The sequence below is a fragment of the Pipistrellus kuhlii genome, unplaced genomic scaffold (genome assembly GCF_014108245.1).
Source record: "Pipistrellus kuhlii isolate mPipKuh1 unplaced genomic scaffold, mPipKuh1.p scaffold_m20_p_9, whole genome shotgun sequence".
NCBI lineage: Eukaryota > Metazoa > Chordata > Mammalia > Chiroptera > Vespertilionidae > Pipistrellus > Pipistrellus kuhlii.
The window spans coordinates 40,595,422-40,613,090 of NW_023425595.1; the positions used below are offsets into that span (position 1 = coordinate 40,595,422).

The 17,669-nt window shown below is 45.8% G+C and overlaps 1 protein-coding gene across 1 annotated transcript; it reads right to left on the reverse strand.

The window, feature by feature from the left end:
- Positions 1-3,385: 3,385 nt before the first annotated feature.
- On the reverse strand, positions 3,386-16,343 carry LOC118713377 (protein CUSTOS-like). Its single transcript, XM_045577773.1, is given in 4 exon segments — positions 3,386-3,398; positions 12,633-12,639; positions 15,154-16,261; positions 16,264-16,343. Coding segments are annotated over 2 exon segments (792 nt in total). The 5' UTR covers position 16,343; the 3' UTR covers positions 3,386-3,398; positions 12,633-12,639; positions 15,154-15,548.
- Between the last annotated feature and the right edge of the window lie 1,326 nt (positions 16,344-17,669).

Here is a 17,669-nt window from a genome sequence, read left to right on the forward strand (position 1 = left end):
GATCAGTGGAGACAAGGTTGGAAGGGCACAAAGTCCTTGGAATCTCCCAGATAAGCAGCATTCTTTCCCCCAGGAGTCACGTGCAGGTAAGATCCTGAGTGTCCGTTGCCCTGTGGTAAGCAAATGAGCGCAGCCTTTGTTATGAAGAAGCAGGGTAGCATCATTGGGCCCTGGGTGCGCTTGTGCTTAAGGAAACCCGCCCGCCCCGCTGTAGGGACCGATGCTGTTTGCTCCGAGTAATATTTAAAAAGCCTCATCTCCTGAAACGTTTGCTCGCCCCTGTTTCACTTTCCAGAAGATGCTCTGAGCAGTGCTCAGGGAACACGCGTGGAACGGAGATGACCTGTCTGGAACATTTCAAAACCTTCTCGGGTTTCCTGTTTCTGATTGAAAAATTACGCAGTTAGGGGCTAGGTCCCATTCATGTCAGTACTTCCAGCAAGTAGCCCGGGGCCCCTGAGCAGAGGGAGTGCTTCCCCTCTGACAGAGTGGGGTGAAGGTAAGCTGAGCCGAGACGAAGGGTGTGGGGCTTTGAGTTGGGGGGTTCACTCCGGAAGGTGGAAGGCCAGGAGCACAGGTGTGAGGGTTCTAGTTGGAGGAAATAGAATCTGTTCTACCTGGTGATGCAGAAAGGGGCTTATGGAAAATATGAAGGCTCACAGAATTCTTGGTGGTGGTAGTGTGTGTGTGTGTGTGTGGGGCGGGTAGGGGTGGGGGGAAGGGACTGAAGAAACAGAAAATAAAGGGAGTTTCCCTTCCAGAAGTGACTCCCTACAATCACACCACGGGGTTGCTGGCTTTGCCAGAATCAGGAGACTGGGAGCAGGAGGCCGCCACAGCTGTGGTTCAGCTCCCAGACACAGAAATGTGCTGCCGCAGGCATTGTCCCTCTCCCCAGGCGACTCCATTCTGAATGAAGCCTCGGACCAGTGCATCTGATTAGAGAAACTAAATCACACTTAGGACCTAGATAAAAAGAGCTCTGGAAACGTGTTTCTACTTTGGCAGCCTCCATTGCGAGCACCATAAAGGGGCCGGAACAGGCCAGTTCCCAGTGTCTGCCCCAGTGGGGCTGCTGGGAAGGCTGCCCGGACAGGGCTTGGGCACAGGGAGCCACAGCCCCTCATTCATTGAGCAAGTGTTCACTGGGAACCTGCTGTGTGTGGGCCTGAGCCAGGGGAAGTGCAGAGGCACAGTCCCTGCCCTTGGGGCCCTGACAGTCTGAAGGGACAACACAGACATGGTCAGGAGGAAACTCTCAGGCTTGCCTCCCAAAAGTACTAGCTCCAGAGACTGGGAGAGGATGGTGCTGCAGGCCGGAGTCAGGTAGCACCCAGGCCCCAATGCCCGGAGGAGAAGGGGTGTGGATCCTGGCAGGGAATGAGGCGAGGCCTGTGTGCACGAGGCGTACCGTCCAGGCAGAAGCCACTCTCACAGATTCGCAGAGCAGAAGGGCCTGGAAGGTTAGCCACTCCACAGATGGTTACACAGACTTGCCCCTCTCCACCTCTGAAGAGGGATTGAAGTTAATTTTGGTTTTATTCAGACTCTTGGTTTATTTTTCAGTTTTCAGGTTTTCATTTAGGTCAACATGTGGCAGGTTGGCTGCCGGATAAAATATGTGAACAGGTGCAAGAGCAAGAAAATTAAGTAACAGCGAGTTTAAAAATATTAATGAAATCAGGACACAAAGGAATCCCGAGCGCTCGGTTCCCACTGCTGCTTGGTGAAGGGGCTGGATGTCTGAGGCTGTGAACACAGGCTGTTTCTGTAGGACGTGAAGGGTGTTAGAGAGGGAATTTTTTTTTTTTAGCACTATTGAGGCCGTGGACTATGCCCCAGATAGAGTTGTCATTGCTGACAGCAGGCCAGGCCTTGAGATACAGTCTCATGGCCCCTTCCCAGCACGTAGGCCTTCTCTCATAGATCTCTGTCAGCTTTCTGAAGAACAGGATGTCCCTGTGAATAACATGGTCATCAATAGTATGACCCTAATGTAGCTTAGGAAAAACTGTTTTGTCTTGGGTTACTTGCTCTGCAAAAACAGGATATGGTTTGTGGGCTTAAAAGTGATCCCACAAAGGGTCGCTGCTGCTCTCTGGTCTCTCTGAGTGGAGAAAGGCAGAGCAGTTGCTGGCCGCCCGGCTGACTAATAAAGGCTCCCTAAATTTTAATTTGGTCAGGACTCCAGTGGCTGTTCACTCGTGTTTGCTCCATAACAGAGAGGAGGAGAGTCATCCCTAAGGAAAAGCTGGAGAGGACAGATCTTCAGCCAGAAGAGCACGCGTGTAAATGAGCGTCCTTTGTAAGAACAGGGCCTGCACGGCTCCTGCACCGTGTGGCTTGCCGTGTAGACAATGGTGCATAGTCTGTGGGCCCCGGACTGAGTCCACATCAGGCTCCGAGTGGTTCTCTCCTTTGATGGAGCCAAGCACTCAGTTACAGGTGGCTGCAGGCAGAGGGGCCGGTCCACATGCAGTGCTAGCCCTGTGGGCCCCCAGTAGCATGTGAGGCCCGTCCTCCTGCAGCCTGCTGGCCCTGGAAGGCGATATGAGAGCAAAAGCCCTGGAAAGTTGAAAGACAAGGCCTCACCTCAGGGGAAGAGGGGGTTCTTAGTAGAGTTGGCATCATGGAGCCTGAACAGGCAGTTCGGTCAGAGTCCAGACTTCAGGAGCAAGATTGTATAGCTCCTCACTCTGTTGCTGTGCCCATGAGGTGACTATTCTTTTTTTTAAATATATTTTTATTGATTTTACACAGAGAGGAATTGAGAGGGATAGAGAGTTAGAAACGTCGATGAGAGAGATACATCGAACAGCTGCCTCTTGCACACCCCCCACTGGGGATGTGCTCGCAACCAAGGTACATGCCCTTGACTGGAATCGAACCTAGGACCTTTCAGTCCACAGGCCGACGCTCTATCCACTGAGCCAAACCGGCTTCGGCATAGGTGACTATTCTTTATTTCTCTTTGTAAGTCTTTAGACCAGTCTGGGTCCCAGCAGGAAATGGCTGACATGCCTCAGCTGGGAGTTGTTGTTTTTTTGTTTTTTAAATATATTTGTATTGAAGAGAGAAAGAAAAGGGGGTGAGGAGAAAGGAAGGGGGAGAGAGAGAGAAACATCAATCCGCTGCCTCCTGCATGCCCCCTACTGAAGATCAAACCCAAAATCCTGGCATATGCCCTGATGGGAATTGACAGGCAAGCTTTCGGGGCATGGGATGATGCTCAACCGGTTGAGCCACAGGGGCCAGGGCTCAGCTGGGTATTTTGAAGCAATTGGGGGCTCCTCCGCAGTCCTCACTGCCGCCTCCTTCTCTGCACCTCCTGTAGGAAGAACCTTGGTACCCATCATTTGTGTCTGAACACATTCTGTTCACCAGGGAGGGGAGACGCACTGTTTGAACCGGAGTTCAGAGCTTGCATTTAGGCCTGCTTTCTTGGGATCTCTCTCCCGAAAGGGCTGAGTTCTCTTGCTCAGGGAACGCCGAAGTCATCCTCTCTCTCTTGCTCTCTCTGCTCCGTCAGCATCTTGCTCTGTGCTGTGTGAAGGTTAGGCTGGCCAGCGTTGCTTTTACCGCCCAGCCTGTGAAGCGCAGACCACCTCTCCCCGGGGCAGGCCCACAGCGGCCCTCTCGCCCTGGCTGCTGTGCTTGCAAACCCTTATTTGCCTGTGGGCTTTCTGCCTTGTCTGTCCCTCCTTCCTGAGCTGTAGGATCTGGGATGACGGGGAAGGGCGATGGAGGCCACTTACCGGGCTTCAAACCCACGAGCCAGGCTGTCCGGACAAATGAGTTGTGCGCGTGAGCGGTGCGCATTAGAGTTGTCAGCCTCGTAGTAATGAAGGGTATTCTTCTTTCAGCCTTACTCCACATTTACATTTCCCTCAGGAACCTGTGGGTTGGTGGGGGAGTGGGGCGTGAGGTCCAATTATCCACCTTGCAATCCCTTCTGTGTCCAGTGCTTTGATAAATCCTTGAAAATACACACTTTTTCTTATTTCTTCCTTATAATCTGACTTCACATCCAGAACTCCCATTTTACAGATGTGAGAACTGAGACTTAGATAAGTTAAATAACGTGCTCAAAGTCTTATAGATAATGACTGTCAGAATTGGGACTAGAGGGGAGATCCTCCCCACCACAGCCAGCAAGTGAAATAAAGCAAAATGTTCTCAACTGAGTTGTTCGGGAAGCTGTTCCTAGCAAGATATTACACTGGCTGTCCTGTTAATATTTTTATCTTCTTCTGGTGAAAACAGCGCAGATTTATCATTTCAACAGCAAGATCTGTTCCCAAATGAAAATAGCATTATTTATGTACAAATATATTGCTTTTGAAATAAATGCATTGTTATTATTTTTAAAGTCTTTTTGATGAAATTTTTTTTCGTGTAAGCAAAGTCTCACTGAGCTGAGCTATCTTGCAGAGGTATTAGCAGTTTCTGCAGCTGCAGCCTCCTAGAGCACATGGGGACTCACACTATACCACAGTGTAGTCACTAGAGCTGCCAGACCTGCGGAGAGATAGAAACTTCACTGATGAGAATCATTGATTGGCTGCCTCCTGCACACCTCCTACTGGGGACTGAGACCACAACCAAGGCATGTGCTCTGACCAGGAATTGAACCGTGACCTCCTGGTTCATAGGTCGACACTCAACCACTGAACTACCTACCGGTAGGGCCATTTAGATTTTCAAATTTATTAGAAGAAATATGATTCTCTTATAATTTAATAGTAGCCCTGTGCACGAATTCATGCACCAGTAGCTCTCTGCTGCCCTTCTGTCGCTCCCCCCTGTCTCTGCCCTCTTCATAGCTTGTTGCCCTGTGCCCTCCTATAGCTCTCCGAAGTAGTTTGCTGCCCCACCCTCCTACAGATCCGTGATCCAGTCATTATGCAGCCATTTAATTAGCATATTCATCTCTTATTATATAGGATAGACATCTCTGCATCTCTAATACCTCCGTTCATCTAACTTAATGCTACTTTTTGGTGTCTCTCCCCAACCCGACCCCCACTGGCTTGACTACACGTGTTAGATATTTGTAATATGTTAGTCCTTTTAAGGAATCAGCTTTTGCTAGTATTAATCAGCTTACTTTTTCAGGGTTTTTTCCCCCCCTTTTTCCTTTATTAATTTCTGTTTTCTACTTTTTGGGGGTTTGTTATCTCCCTTCAAATAGCTTCTATTTTGTTTTCTAATAAATACATTTGAGGTAGTAGATTATTTTTTTTTCTTTTTTTCTGATATTGTGTTGATAGTTTTCCACAGTTTTGATATCTAATACTTTCATTGTTGTTTAACTTTAAAAATAATTTGTAATTTTATTTTTTAAAATATATTTTATTAATTTTTTACAGAGAGGAAGGGAGAGGAATAAAGGGTTAGAAACATCGATGGGAGAGAAACATATATCAGCTGCCTCCTGCACACCTCCCACTGGGGATGTGCCCGCAATGAAGGTACATGCCCTTGACCGGAATCAAACCTGGGACCTTTCAGTCTGCAGGCCGACGCTCTATCCACTGAGCCAAACCAGTTTCGGTGATAATTTGTAATTTTAATTTTCCCCTCTTTAACCTAACGATAATTTAAAGGGTGCTTTAGACTTTTAACTCAACAAATAGTATTTTTCATCCTATTGTTATTAATGTCTAATTTTATTTATTTCACGGTCTTATGTTTATTTTTTCTAGGAAGTAATATCTTCTCAAATTTCCCTGGGAGGAGGAATTAAACTAAATGTAAGTTATCTTCTTCTAGTTCATTAGGTATTAGTTCTCATTAGTGGAATTAGTTCTAATCTTCACGGGTATTGCTTTCCTCAGATGTTGGTGATTCTTGATTAGTGCTCAGTTTTACATGTGTCAATGTGTGTTTGAGGGCCTCTGAGTAAAGATTATGCTTTCAGCTCCCGTGACTGGCAGGAGAGAGGCTGGTAGCTTGCCTCCTGGCCTATCACACCTCAGTGCTCACTCTCACTGGGCAAAACCTGCTGTCTGCCTCATCTGTCTATCATCTATCTATCATCTAACTTTCTATCATCTATCATCTTCTATCAATCATCTATCTATCTATCATCTTCTATCAATTATCTATCTATCTATCTATCTATCTATCATCTAGCTATCATCTATCTACTTACCTACCTGTCTAGCCTTACCATGATAAGTAGAATAATGTCCCCCTCCCCCAAATAGGTTCTAATCCCCAGAACCTAAAAATATGTTACTTTACATGGCAAAAAGGGGCTTTGCAGATGTGATTAAATGGAGGATCTTGAGATGAGGAGACCTGGATTATCCAATGGCCCTTTTCTCATAAGGGACAGAAGGAAGAGGGAGTGTTAGCATCAAACAAAGGGATGTGACCATGAAAGCAGAGATAGAAGTGATGCAATTCTGGCTTTGAAGGTGACGTGGAATATGAGCCAAGAAATGTGGGTGGCCTCTGGGAACTGGAAAGGACAAGAGAATGAATACTCCCCTAGACACTCAAGGAGGAACAGAGCCCTTGACTTTAGCCCAGTTTGAGTTCTTTTAGGATCCATTTTGCACTTTTGACCCCCAGAACTATAAGATAATAAATGTGTGTTGCTTTAAGTCATTAAGTTGGTGTTAGTTTGTTACAGCAATAGGAAACTAATCTACTTAACCATATTAACTCTTTTAATCCCCAAACAACCCATTTTAAAAATGAGGAAACTGAGGCACAGAGAGGTTAAGTCATTTGTCCAAGGTCACACAGCTGGTAGGTAGCAGAGGTGAGATTTGAACTGAGGTAGCCTGGCTTCAGTGGCTGTGTGCTTAACCAATGTACTATTCTGCCTCTGATGTTAATTGGTTTACTATTTTTTTCAAAATATCTTTCCTGAATGTTTTTAGAATTTTAACAGGGAGTTAAATATTTGTGTTTGGTTGAATATTTTTGGCCTCATCATGGTGTATCTCTCAGGAATGCCAAAATTCTACTGTACCAACCACTGTAGTGTAATGGTTAAGAATGGGACTAAATCAGTCTCAGTGTGGCTACTTACTGGATAATGATGTGAAAATTATTTAATTCAGGATTAAATAATTTGTAAAATGGAAATAATAATTTACCATGAGATTATTTTATTTTTATTTATTTATTTTTAATATATTTTATTGATTTTATTGAGGAAGGGAGAAGGATAGAGAGTTAGAAACATTGATAGGAGAGAAACATCAATCAGCTGCCTCTTGCACACCTCCTGCTGCAGATGTGCCTGCAACCAAGGTACATGCCCTTGACTGGAATCGAACCTGGGGTCTTTCAGTCCGAAGGCTGACGCTCTATCCACTGAGCCAAACCGGTTAGGGCACCATAGGATTATTTTAAAGTGAGATTATGCATGTCAAGCATTGGCACAGTGCTTAGAGTAAAAATGTAATATTTATTGACCCATTATATAGCTAATGATAATAATAACATTATTAGAACTAATAACATAGAATTACTAGGATTATTTCTATTTACCATATATGCTTATTTCAGGCTCTCCCAGCCCAGCTCATACCCTAAAGCGTACACAGCGGGAGGGAGGAAGAGGCTCATTTGCTGCAATGTCCTTTCTTAGGCTCTGGAATACTGCTGAGGTAAGACGTGGGCCTGCCATTTAATGAGAAGAGAGCTGGCAGCAGCCTCACCCCGTGCCCTTTTCCACCACTTAAAGCAGAGACAGAGGACATTCATCCAAAGAGAGAGATTAGGTTAGCAATTTACCAATTCATGGAATTCATTCAACTGTTTCTGTCCTTTTCTTCCCAAGGAGCTGTATCCCCAACTTCCTCTGCAGCCAGTGCCCTGCAGGCCAGCCTTGGTGTCTGCAGAATTCCCTGCTGTGGGAGACCCTGCCCAGGACCAGGAGTGCCACTGGAAGTGCAGGTGGAGGGCTGTTTCTGTAGTTAATTGATGCACCGGTAGTGGTAGTTCATTTCCTTGCTCATTCTGGTCTCCATAAGACAGCCTTGAGAGATAAAGAGATAGAAGCAGAGGCATCTTTTGATGTTACAGTTCTTCCATCTACCTGCCTCCCTCCCTTGCAATCCTCCCCCTGCTCCTGCCCCTGCCTCCAGCATCAGCAGAAGGGGGTGCGATTGGCTGTTGGGAGGGAGCAGCAGGAAGCGGTGTGTCCCTTCATGGAGCACCTGCAGAAAAGCAGGTTCTGGCCTTTCTAGCCGGTGAATAGCTCTGGGCTCATCTTCTAAAGCACATGTGTCAAACACAAGGCCCGCGGGCCAAATCCGTCCCGCCAGGCCTTGCAATGTGGCCCGCACCGCGCTGTCATCACTGCACTCCGCTGCGTTTCCATCACAATGACAGTTTATGACTGTTCAGTAAACCATTCGGCCCGCGATTTAGGCTGGATTTTAGATTTTGGCCTTTTCTCTGATTGAGTTCGACACCCCTATTCTAAAGGGAAGCTGGAGGATGGGGCTTCTGCTAAAAAAAAACAAAAAAAAGCATGTATTGAATTATAAATGAGCTAGAGGTCCTGTGCATGAAATTCATGCTAGGCCTGGCCTGTAATCAAAGTGCGAGCATCTGGTGTGGCAAGGCAGGTCCCACATGACCTCTAGGCCCTGTGCAGCCCCCGCATACCCCCTCTGCCTGAGTTATTAGTCCCCTGCCTGGCTCCCTCAGCACCAGGGAGCCAGGCAATGGCCCCTCCCCCTTGCCAACTGCTGCCACCACCACCGCCGGTTGCCATCTGTGGGGCGTTTGGCAGGGCGATTGGGCCCCGCTCGCACCCACCTTGGCCTGGTGCTGCCCACTCATCTCCACCATCCTGCCATGGTCCTGCTCTCGTTGAGGCCCATCGGAGCCAACAGTGTCTCCACTGCTGCCCCCCTATCAGCTCTGTGTTGCCAACGCCTGCCATGGTCTGTGCCCCCCCTGGTGGCCAGTGTACATCATAGCAAGCAGTTGAACTCCTTGTGGAACTCCAGGTCAAGGGGACAATTGCAGATTAGGCTTTTATTATATAGGATTGCTTGCCTGGATATGAAAGTATGGGAATCTCCAAGAGTATGCTCATTGAAAACGTTGAAATATATTGCTATATTGCACTCTAAAAAGTTTCACTCATTTGGATATTTTTATGAGGGTGTTCCTTACCTTTCAATGGCTCTGACCAGCTGCAACATGTGAATTGCCTGAACCAAAAGCTCCTGAGTTCTCCAGAGATTTGGACAATCCTATTGGCCTTTTTTTGTGCAGGTCAACACACTTTTGTGCACCTGGTTCAGATACTGTGGCAGGCATGGGGTATTCAAGGATGTCTAAAGGTTGAACAACACTCCATACTCATCTTAGAGACATTTACAAGTGGGCGAAGAGACAATTCAATTTAAAAGATAATGTCCCAGGTATCAGGCAATGAATACAATGATACTGAGAAAGCATGGAGGAGGGAATAACTGCTTCTTTCTGGGGCCTTTAGAGAAGGCCTCCTAGAGTAAGTGAGCCTTGAAAAAATGAGTAGGAGTTCTGATAAAGGAGTAGAGAAGGGCATGCTAGGCAGAGGAACTAGTATGTGCAAGCGTCCAGAGGTGAGAAAGTTTGTGGGCTGTCTGGGGAATGGTTCCTGTGACCTGTAGGGTGATTGGGTGGAGTGGTGGGAAATCAGCCTGGAGATGGGGAGGTCCACATTGTGAAGGACCATGAATGCCACAGGAAGGGGGAAGTATTCAGATCAGGAGGAGAAAGGCTGGAGGGGAGACAGCCTGGAGCCCTGGAGAATGATTAAAGAGACTGTGCAGAAGTTCAGGCAGAGGTGATAAAGGATGGGTTGGGGAGGTGGTGCTCAGGATGGGGGCTGGAGGGTGGGAATGGGGTTGGAGGAGTGACTATTCCTTTTGTATCTCAGACTCAGGCTGGACTGGTAAGAATCTGGCGTAGAGGTTGTCATCTGGAGCAAATTTATTACACTGGGTGGCTAATAAAACTGTATTGATTCCATTTCGTTTTGCAACAAGAAATCCCTCTGCTGGGAGAAATGTCAAATCTGCTGTGTCTGAGAGGAATGAGCAATAAACCTGCTTAGCTTGGTTCAACTGAAAAGTGCTGTCCTAGGGCCAGACCTGCTTGCACTCTGTGCTGGGCCAAGGTGAAGCCTTCTCTGGGCTAATTCCCTTCTTGATTAGGAGCCCTGACACTGGGCCCAGCTAGAGAGATCCGAGAGGAAGTAGGAAGAAAACTGAAGGTGAGGGCAATGACTATGTTAAAGACAAAACCGGGGTTAGTATGGACACATAATCATCCATTCATTCGTTCAGTAAGTCTGTATGAGAATTTACTCTGTGCCCAGCACAGTGCTGACCATTGGAGATATATCATATTTTCCAGCGTATAAGACGACCCCCTAATTTTACAGTTAAAACATAGGTTTAGGCCTATATTCGCTGTATAAGACTACCCCCCACTTCAAAGAAAAGACTTACTTTGCCATCAAGATCTGCAGGTAATTTTTGTGCAATTTTGGTCTTTTGCCCCTGATTTTTGTTGACTTTTTTTTATTTCAAAAGTTGTCTTATACACTGGAAAATACGGTAAGTTCCTGCCCTCAGGGACCTGGTCTAGGACCAGATCCAATAGAGCTTGCAAATGGGTTGGTTTGGCATGGTCAGATCTCACCTTCAGTAAAACTATAGAGTTTGGGACGTTTGTCTAGGAAAGCACCTCTCCTCCCTTTTTATCCATCCAACCCCACCCCCGGCTTCCTTTCTCATGATGGTGGGTTTGTGTACCATTCTTGTTCTCAGCTGACTCTCAGTTCATTCCCATTAAAGAATCAACTAACAATCTGAGAGTTTCTAAAGAGAGTTTAGGGTATGATCCATTCTGAGATTTCTTTTCTAATATATGCGAGAGAAAGCCTGGGAGAAATACCCGGTCTTGATTCGCCTGGTTACTAGTTTTGTGATTTTGGAAAAATCATTTAGTTTTTCTGAGCCTCTTATGAGACATCATAGTTTCTGCTCTACCCTCCTCATGGCATGGTTGCTGATGTGTTTAGAAAAGTGTCAAGCACAAAAAAAGCAAGAGCCTGTAATTACTGCCTGTGCTTTCTGTTGCTTGGAGACAGAGCTCGAGGTTGTTACTGCAGGATGCTTGCAGTTCACTAGCTGCCCCTTTCTTCATCCCAACTCTCAGGGAGTGAACATACTACACTCTGGTTCACCTCTCCTCATTCAAAGACGATGGACTTTAAAGCAAACGGGGTTGAACAAATTTTCCCCCAAAAGATTCTGTGTGAAGGGCAAGGTGAGAACTTTGCTGTTTACTTGCCCCTGATCAGATTACCTTCATAAAAGGGAAACGGAGGGTTTAATTATTATTCATGTTAAAGGAGAGGCTCCTGTCCTGTCTCTCATTAGGAGCATTTGTACTGAGATCGTCCCAAGTCACGGCGAGTGAGTGACATAAGGGAGACGTTGTCATGAATGAAGATAACAAAGATGATGAGGATGGTGATGGGGGCTGAGCTTTTCTGCAGAGGTCCCATGGGTCAGGCTCTGGGCTAAGTGCTTCCCATGGATTATCTCATTGAATTCTCATCATCATACGATGCATTACCATCCTCACTTTACAGATGCAAAAACTGGGGTTAATGAAGATAAATGACTCTCTCAAGTTTGCCTCTCTAGGAAATGAGCAAACCCAGGCAGTCTCACCCAAGAGCAAACATCTAAATATGTTATTCCTTAATTTGAATTTTTCTCTAGCTCCTGCAGTAATCATTACCATAAGTTATAAGATATATGGATTCAATTGAAGCAGTGTGTGGAGATTTCATTTATTTTAGTTCTGCCAGATGGCTGAGCTCGAAAGCTCCTTGAAGAAAATCTCAGAGCTCTCAAATCAAGGCATCTTATAACTTGCAAGTTATGTTACTGTTACTTTTTGGAGCAATCTCATGAGGTGTAGTTACTATCATCCCACTTAACAGATGAAGATATTGAGACTCCGATCATTTAAGTCAGTGTTCCTCAAACTTGAATGTACATATCACTTGGGGATCTCTTTCAAATCAGATTCTAATCCAGTAGGTCTGACATAGGGCTTGAGATTCTGCATTTCCCTTGTATTGCCAAGGCTGCTGGTCTGGGGACCACATCTTGAAGAGCAAGGTGAGTAACCCAGTCAGGCTCACATAGCACAAAAGAAGGAGAGCCTTAAAGCTTAGTTTCTTAAGATGCTCTGTAGTCTTGAAAATACATGGTTGCCCTTGGGTGGGACAGGCAGCTGGACAGGAATCCAGACTTGAACCAGGCCGTGGGAGCGCTGCCTCTTGGTCATGCCCTACCTCCTCTCTGAGCCTCGGTTTTCTTTCTAAATGCAAAGTTGGAAGTGAATGACATGACTTCTGAGCTGTCTGAAAACCAGAATAAATCATGAGGAGAAGTGCCCAGGCTGGAACGCTGGATGGAAAGATGTTTCCATGAGAGGGAAGATTGGAAGGAGTCACCTTAGAATACAGATCACTTTTGAGAGAGCTTCCTGCCCAGGAAGAGTAGAGAAAACATTTTATCCACGAGTAGAGAAATGATTGATGCCTCTCAGAGAGTTGATTTTTCTAAGGGACTGTGATTTAGCACCAAACACCTGGGGAGCAGGAAGGTCAGTCTCTCTGGTCTGTGATTTGAACAGTAGGGAGGGAGCAGCCATTGGATGTCTGTCAATCTGTGAGGCCTAAAGGCCGTCCTGGACTTTCAACACCATCTGGGAAAGTAAAGATTTTTTTTATATTCAAGAGCCCTAAGGTACATGGGACGGTTAACTAGGTTTATAGAAAGTGCTCAAGTGTTTTTATGGAGAGCAGGACAGTCTCTTTAAGGTACTGATGATGACCCAAAGCAAAAGTTTGATTTCTTTCTCACTAGAGATAACTGAGGAGGTAGAGTTGTTTCTCTGGGACAGAAGCCAGATGGGGAAAGGAAATTTGTATATCTTCTTTGGGAGAAATGTCTATTTAGGCCTTTCCTCCATTTTTTATTTTTATTTAAAAAATATTTTTATTGATTTCAGAGAGGAAAGGAGAGGGTGAAAGAGATAGGAACATCAGTGATAAGAGGGGATCATTGATGTGCTGCTTCCTGCATGCTCCCTACCAGGGATCGAGCCTGCAACTCAGGCATGTGCCCTGACCAGGAATTAAACTATGACCTCCTGGTTCATAAGTCGATGCTCAACCACTGAGCCATACCAGCCTACCAGCCTCCTGCCGGGCCTTTCCCCCATTTTAAAATCATGTTATTGTGAGTTGTAGGAATTTATTATATATTCTAGATATTAACCACTTATCATATATATATTTGCAAATATTTTCTCTCATTCCATGGGCTGCCTTTTTTTTTTTTTTTTTTAGTTTTGCCTGTTATAATTTAAAAAAACTTTATTGTTGAGAGTATTACAGATGTCTCCCTTTATTCCCGCTTTGCTCCCCTATCTGGTTTCCACCCCACCCCAGGGCTTCACCATTCTACTCTCTGTGTCTGTATGTAAGATCTTTGGTTATCCCACCTTCCTTACCTCGGAGATTCATCAGTCTGTTCCATGCTTCCATGTCTCTGATTCTGTTTTATTCACCAGTTTATTTTGGTAATTAGATTTTTTGTTTATTTTGATTTTTAGATTCAATTATTGATAAATATGTATTTGTTGCATTTTATTGTTCATATTTTATATCTTCTCCTTCTCTACTTCCTCCTCTCCTCCTCCTCCTCCTCCTTCTTCCTCTCCTTAAAGAATATCCTTTAACATTTCATGTAATACTGGTTTGATGGTGATGAATTCCTTTAGTTTTTTTCTTGTTTGTGAAGCTCTTTATCTGACCTTCAATAAAGGCCATGCTGATGGAAACTCCATTGTGTCTGTCAGTCAGCCCTGCAACTGGCGAGATCTTGGCATAGGAACAATGACCCATGGATGTGTTTCGATCTGCTATTGTTGATTGTGAATTTGGTTGACAATTCTATTGTAGAGAAAGGGCGAATAGAGATATTAAAATATTTATTCTAATCAATTTCCTTCCAATGTGCATGAGTCTGTGCACGGGGTCAGAAGTTGGAAAATAAATGTCATGAGGTTTTCTCCCCTATGTTTTCTTCTCAAGGTTTACAGTTTTAGGGTCTTATATTTAGGTCTTTGATTCATTTGGAGTTAACTTCATTCTTTTGCATGTAAATATCAGTTATTTCAATACCATTTATTGAAAAAGTGACCTTGGCACCCTGGTCCAAATTTCTGGACTCTTTATTCCATCTTGTTGGTCTATATGTCTGTCTTAATGCCATTAACACAATGTTTTGATTACTGTAACTTTGTAGTATCTTTTGAAATCAGAAAATATGAGATATTTAACTTCATTCTTTTTTAAGATTGTTTTGGGTCTCCAGGGTCCCTTGAGATTCCATATGAATTTTAGGATGGGATTTTCCACTTATTGAAAAAATGCTACAGGGATTTTGGTAAGGATTTCACTTATCTATAGATTGCTTTAGGTAGTATTCACATCTTCCAATTCATGAACACATGATGTCTTCTTAGATTTATTTCAGCAATATTTTCTTGTTTTTAATGTACAACTTTTTTTTTTTTCATTATTTAACTTTTAATAAAGTAAACGAGGAACGTATTGGAAACTCCTTACTTGTCCTTCATTGCCCAGATGGGGTTGGGCAGGCAGAGGGGCGGAGGTGGGCCAGGGGCTGGAGGAGAGATGGGTCCAGCACACACAGACTCTCAGGGGCCACCTGTCGTTCTTGCTCTGCTGAATCTACGATGCCAGAATGTTACCTTCACCTTGGCCTTCTGCTCCTTGAATAGGCCTCATGCACGAAGCCCAGCGAAGCCAGTCCACCAGGCCCGTGACTCTCCCATAAGCCGCGGCCGGGCAGGGACCCTCCTGTGGTGCCGATTTAAAATGTCTCATCAGGATTCAGCACTGCTGGAGGCAGCACCCCATCACTTAGTTACGTGCTGGGTCTGACCCTTACTTTTCCACAATCTGGTTGGGAGATGATCCTGTGTGGTTATGTTCCCAAATGTAGAAAGTTCTGGAAAATGAGGAGGGAGATCTCTCCTTCCTCAGACAGTTCTATCCAGTCTACATGGCACTTTGGACATTGACACCTCAAGGACCTCTTCCCGCATTTTCTTCAGGCTGTCTCCCACAGCAGGCTGAGGATGGGGTTCGGTCTCCCCTCACGCACCTCCCTGACAGCCCTGGGGAGATGGGAGCGCCACCACTCGGCTGTCAGCCTTGACTGACTGGACGGCTCCACAGACGTCCTGGTTCCACAGTCTGCCCGGCGCCCAGGGAGCACAGGAGGGCGGCCTTACTCAGGCTTCTCACTCCACAACCAGGGCTTTCCCCGACTCGTGGGCAAGCCCAGTCACGGGCAGAGTCTGGACGTGCAGCCAAGTCCCTGACGTGGAGGGCGGCAGCGCCTGGAAATGCCCGTCCCAGGGGCACCGCGTCCTGGGGCCGGTTGGGCCCCGCCGCCACCTGGTCAGTGCGCAGGCGCGGCTGCTGCGCTCTTCGATGGCGGGAGTGGGGAAGCCTCAGTGGCCTTCTTGGCCTTTTCCTTCCATTTCTTCTTTTTGCTCCCAGGTGACACAAGGTCTCCGTGGAGCGTGGCGGACTCCTCTTCCTGCTTCCCGGCGGTGGCCGTGCCGGTGATGGTGGTGGCGGCGGTCAAGTCCGTGCTGGCCTCCTTCCTGGCTTTCTTTTTCAACTTCCTTTTCTTCTTCTTCGTTTCTTTCTCCACCTGGACAGGACCATGGATGGCGGACTCCCGCAGAATGGCAGAGGCGGCCACAGCTGCCTCCTGGCACCGCTGCCACTCCTCCTCACTGTCCTCACTGCTGGAGTGGGAAGGCAGGCGCTTTCGGCGGCGGGGCCGGGGAGCAGCTTTCCCCTCGGGGCCTTCGGGGACGGAGGTGAAGAAGAGGCGGAAGCCATCATCCTCTGGGGTGGCTTTCTGTGCCTCAGCCTTTGCTGGTTCCTTCACAGCTTCTGAGATGGTAATGGAGCTGTCCAGCAGGTCTCCCAGCTTCTTGGCCACGTAGGCCCGGAATTCGGGGGTGGTCTGAAGCTCATTGCCATCTTGTTCGTGCTCATCCACCTTATGCCTGAGGCTCGGCTGGGCAGTTGGCAACTGATAATTTGTAGCATCGGCTCTTCGCTTCTCCGGCGCCTCCGGGCGCTGCTCCAGGCCCCAGGCCGGCACCGCGCCAGCTCCTCGGCGTCACTGCTGCCGCTGCTGCTCTCCACGTCGCTCGTGGAACCTCTGGGCGCCGTCATCTTGAACCCTTAATGTACAACTCTTTCACCTCTCTAAATGTGTTAAAGGTATTATTTCATCCTTTAGGTATAAAAACCTTAAAAGGTAGGCACTATAATGACCTCCACTTATAAATAAAAATACTGAAACACAGATGTTAAGTAATTTGTCTGTAGTGAAATGTCTAGAAGGTATAGGGGCCAAGATTTAAACCATGGCTATAGGTCCTGATCTCTTAAATGCTTTACTATTGATATATTATTTAGACAATTTATGGAATCCTGCAGAAGGAGATGACAAGAAGAAATCAGTTCAATTCTAAAACTCCAGAAAGGCTGAGGAATTGGAAGTACCAGATGCCTCACAAGATAGAGGAGAAGGAAAACCCTAGATTCCTTTCTGAACCCCATGCCATCAGCCAACCACCTCTCACATATCAGTAAACAAGGGGAAAGAGTTTGTTATTTGGAGAAATTGAATCAGACAGACTCTACACTCAAGACACCAGGAACAGTGGGAGACACACATCTTATTGAAAATAGTAGAATTAAGTGGAAGTTTACATATTGGACAGTGAGGCACAAACTATCTTACTCCCACTGAGCTACTAGAAACCAGACTGTCAGATAAAGATTGAATATAGAGGGAAAAAGAGATGTAATTAGAGGATATGTCAAGAGGTCTTATAGCTGATTAATTGAATATCAGTATCCTGAATATTATTTGCAAATATATTCTGAACCAAGAAGGAGAGAGAAAAAATTATTCAAGAAAGAAAATAAAAAAATTCTAAAACTGAAAGATATAAATTTGCAGATAGAAAGAATTCACTGAGTGCTCAGCACAGTGAATAAAAAAGAAACCTACTTCAAGGCATTTTATCATGACATTTTAGAACTCTAATTGTAGAAGATCAATTGGAACCATTTATTTTAAATTCTACTGTACTTGGCTGTACTCTGAATTCATTGTACTCTGGCAAATAACCAAGTTAAGCAGATAGCTGTCTAGTTTTGGGGTGAGTAAGGGTAAGTGGTGGGAAATGAAGCTGGTCAGGTAGGCCATGCCAGGGTCAAATCATAACGGGCCTGTAGTCTATGATTTAGGGAGCTTAGATTTTATTTAAAAACAATGAATCACTGAAGTATTTTAAGATGGGAAATTAACTTAATGGTTTCAAAATTTAAAATGAAGATGACATTCAAGATAAGGGGACAGGTTAGACCACATGTGTCAAACACAAGGCCCGCGGGCCAAATCCATCCCGCCAGGCCTTGCAATGTGGCCCGCACCGCACTGTCATCACTGCACTCCGCTGCGTTTCCATCACAATGACAGTTTATGACT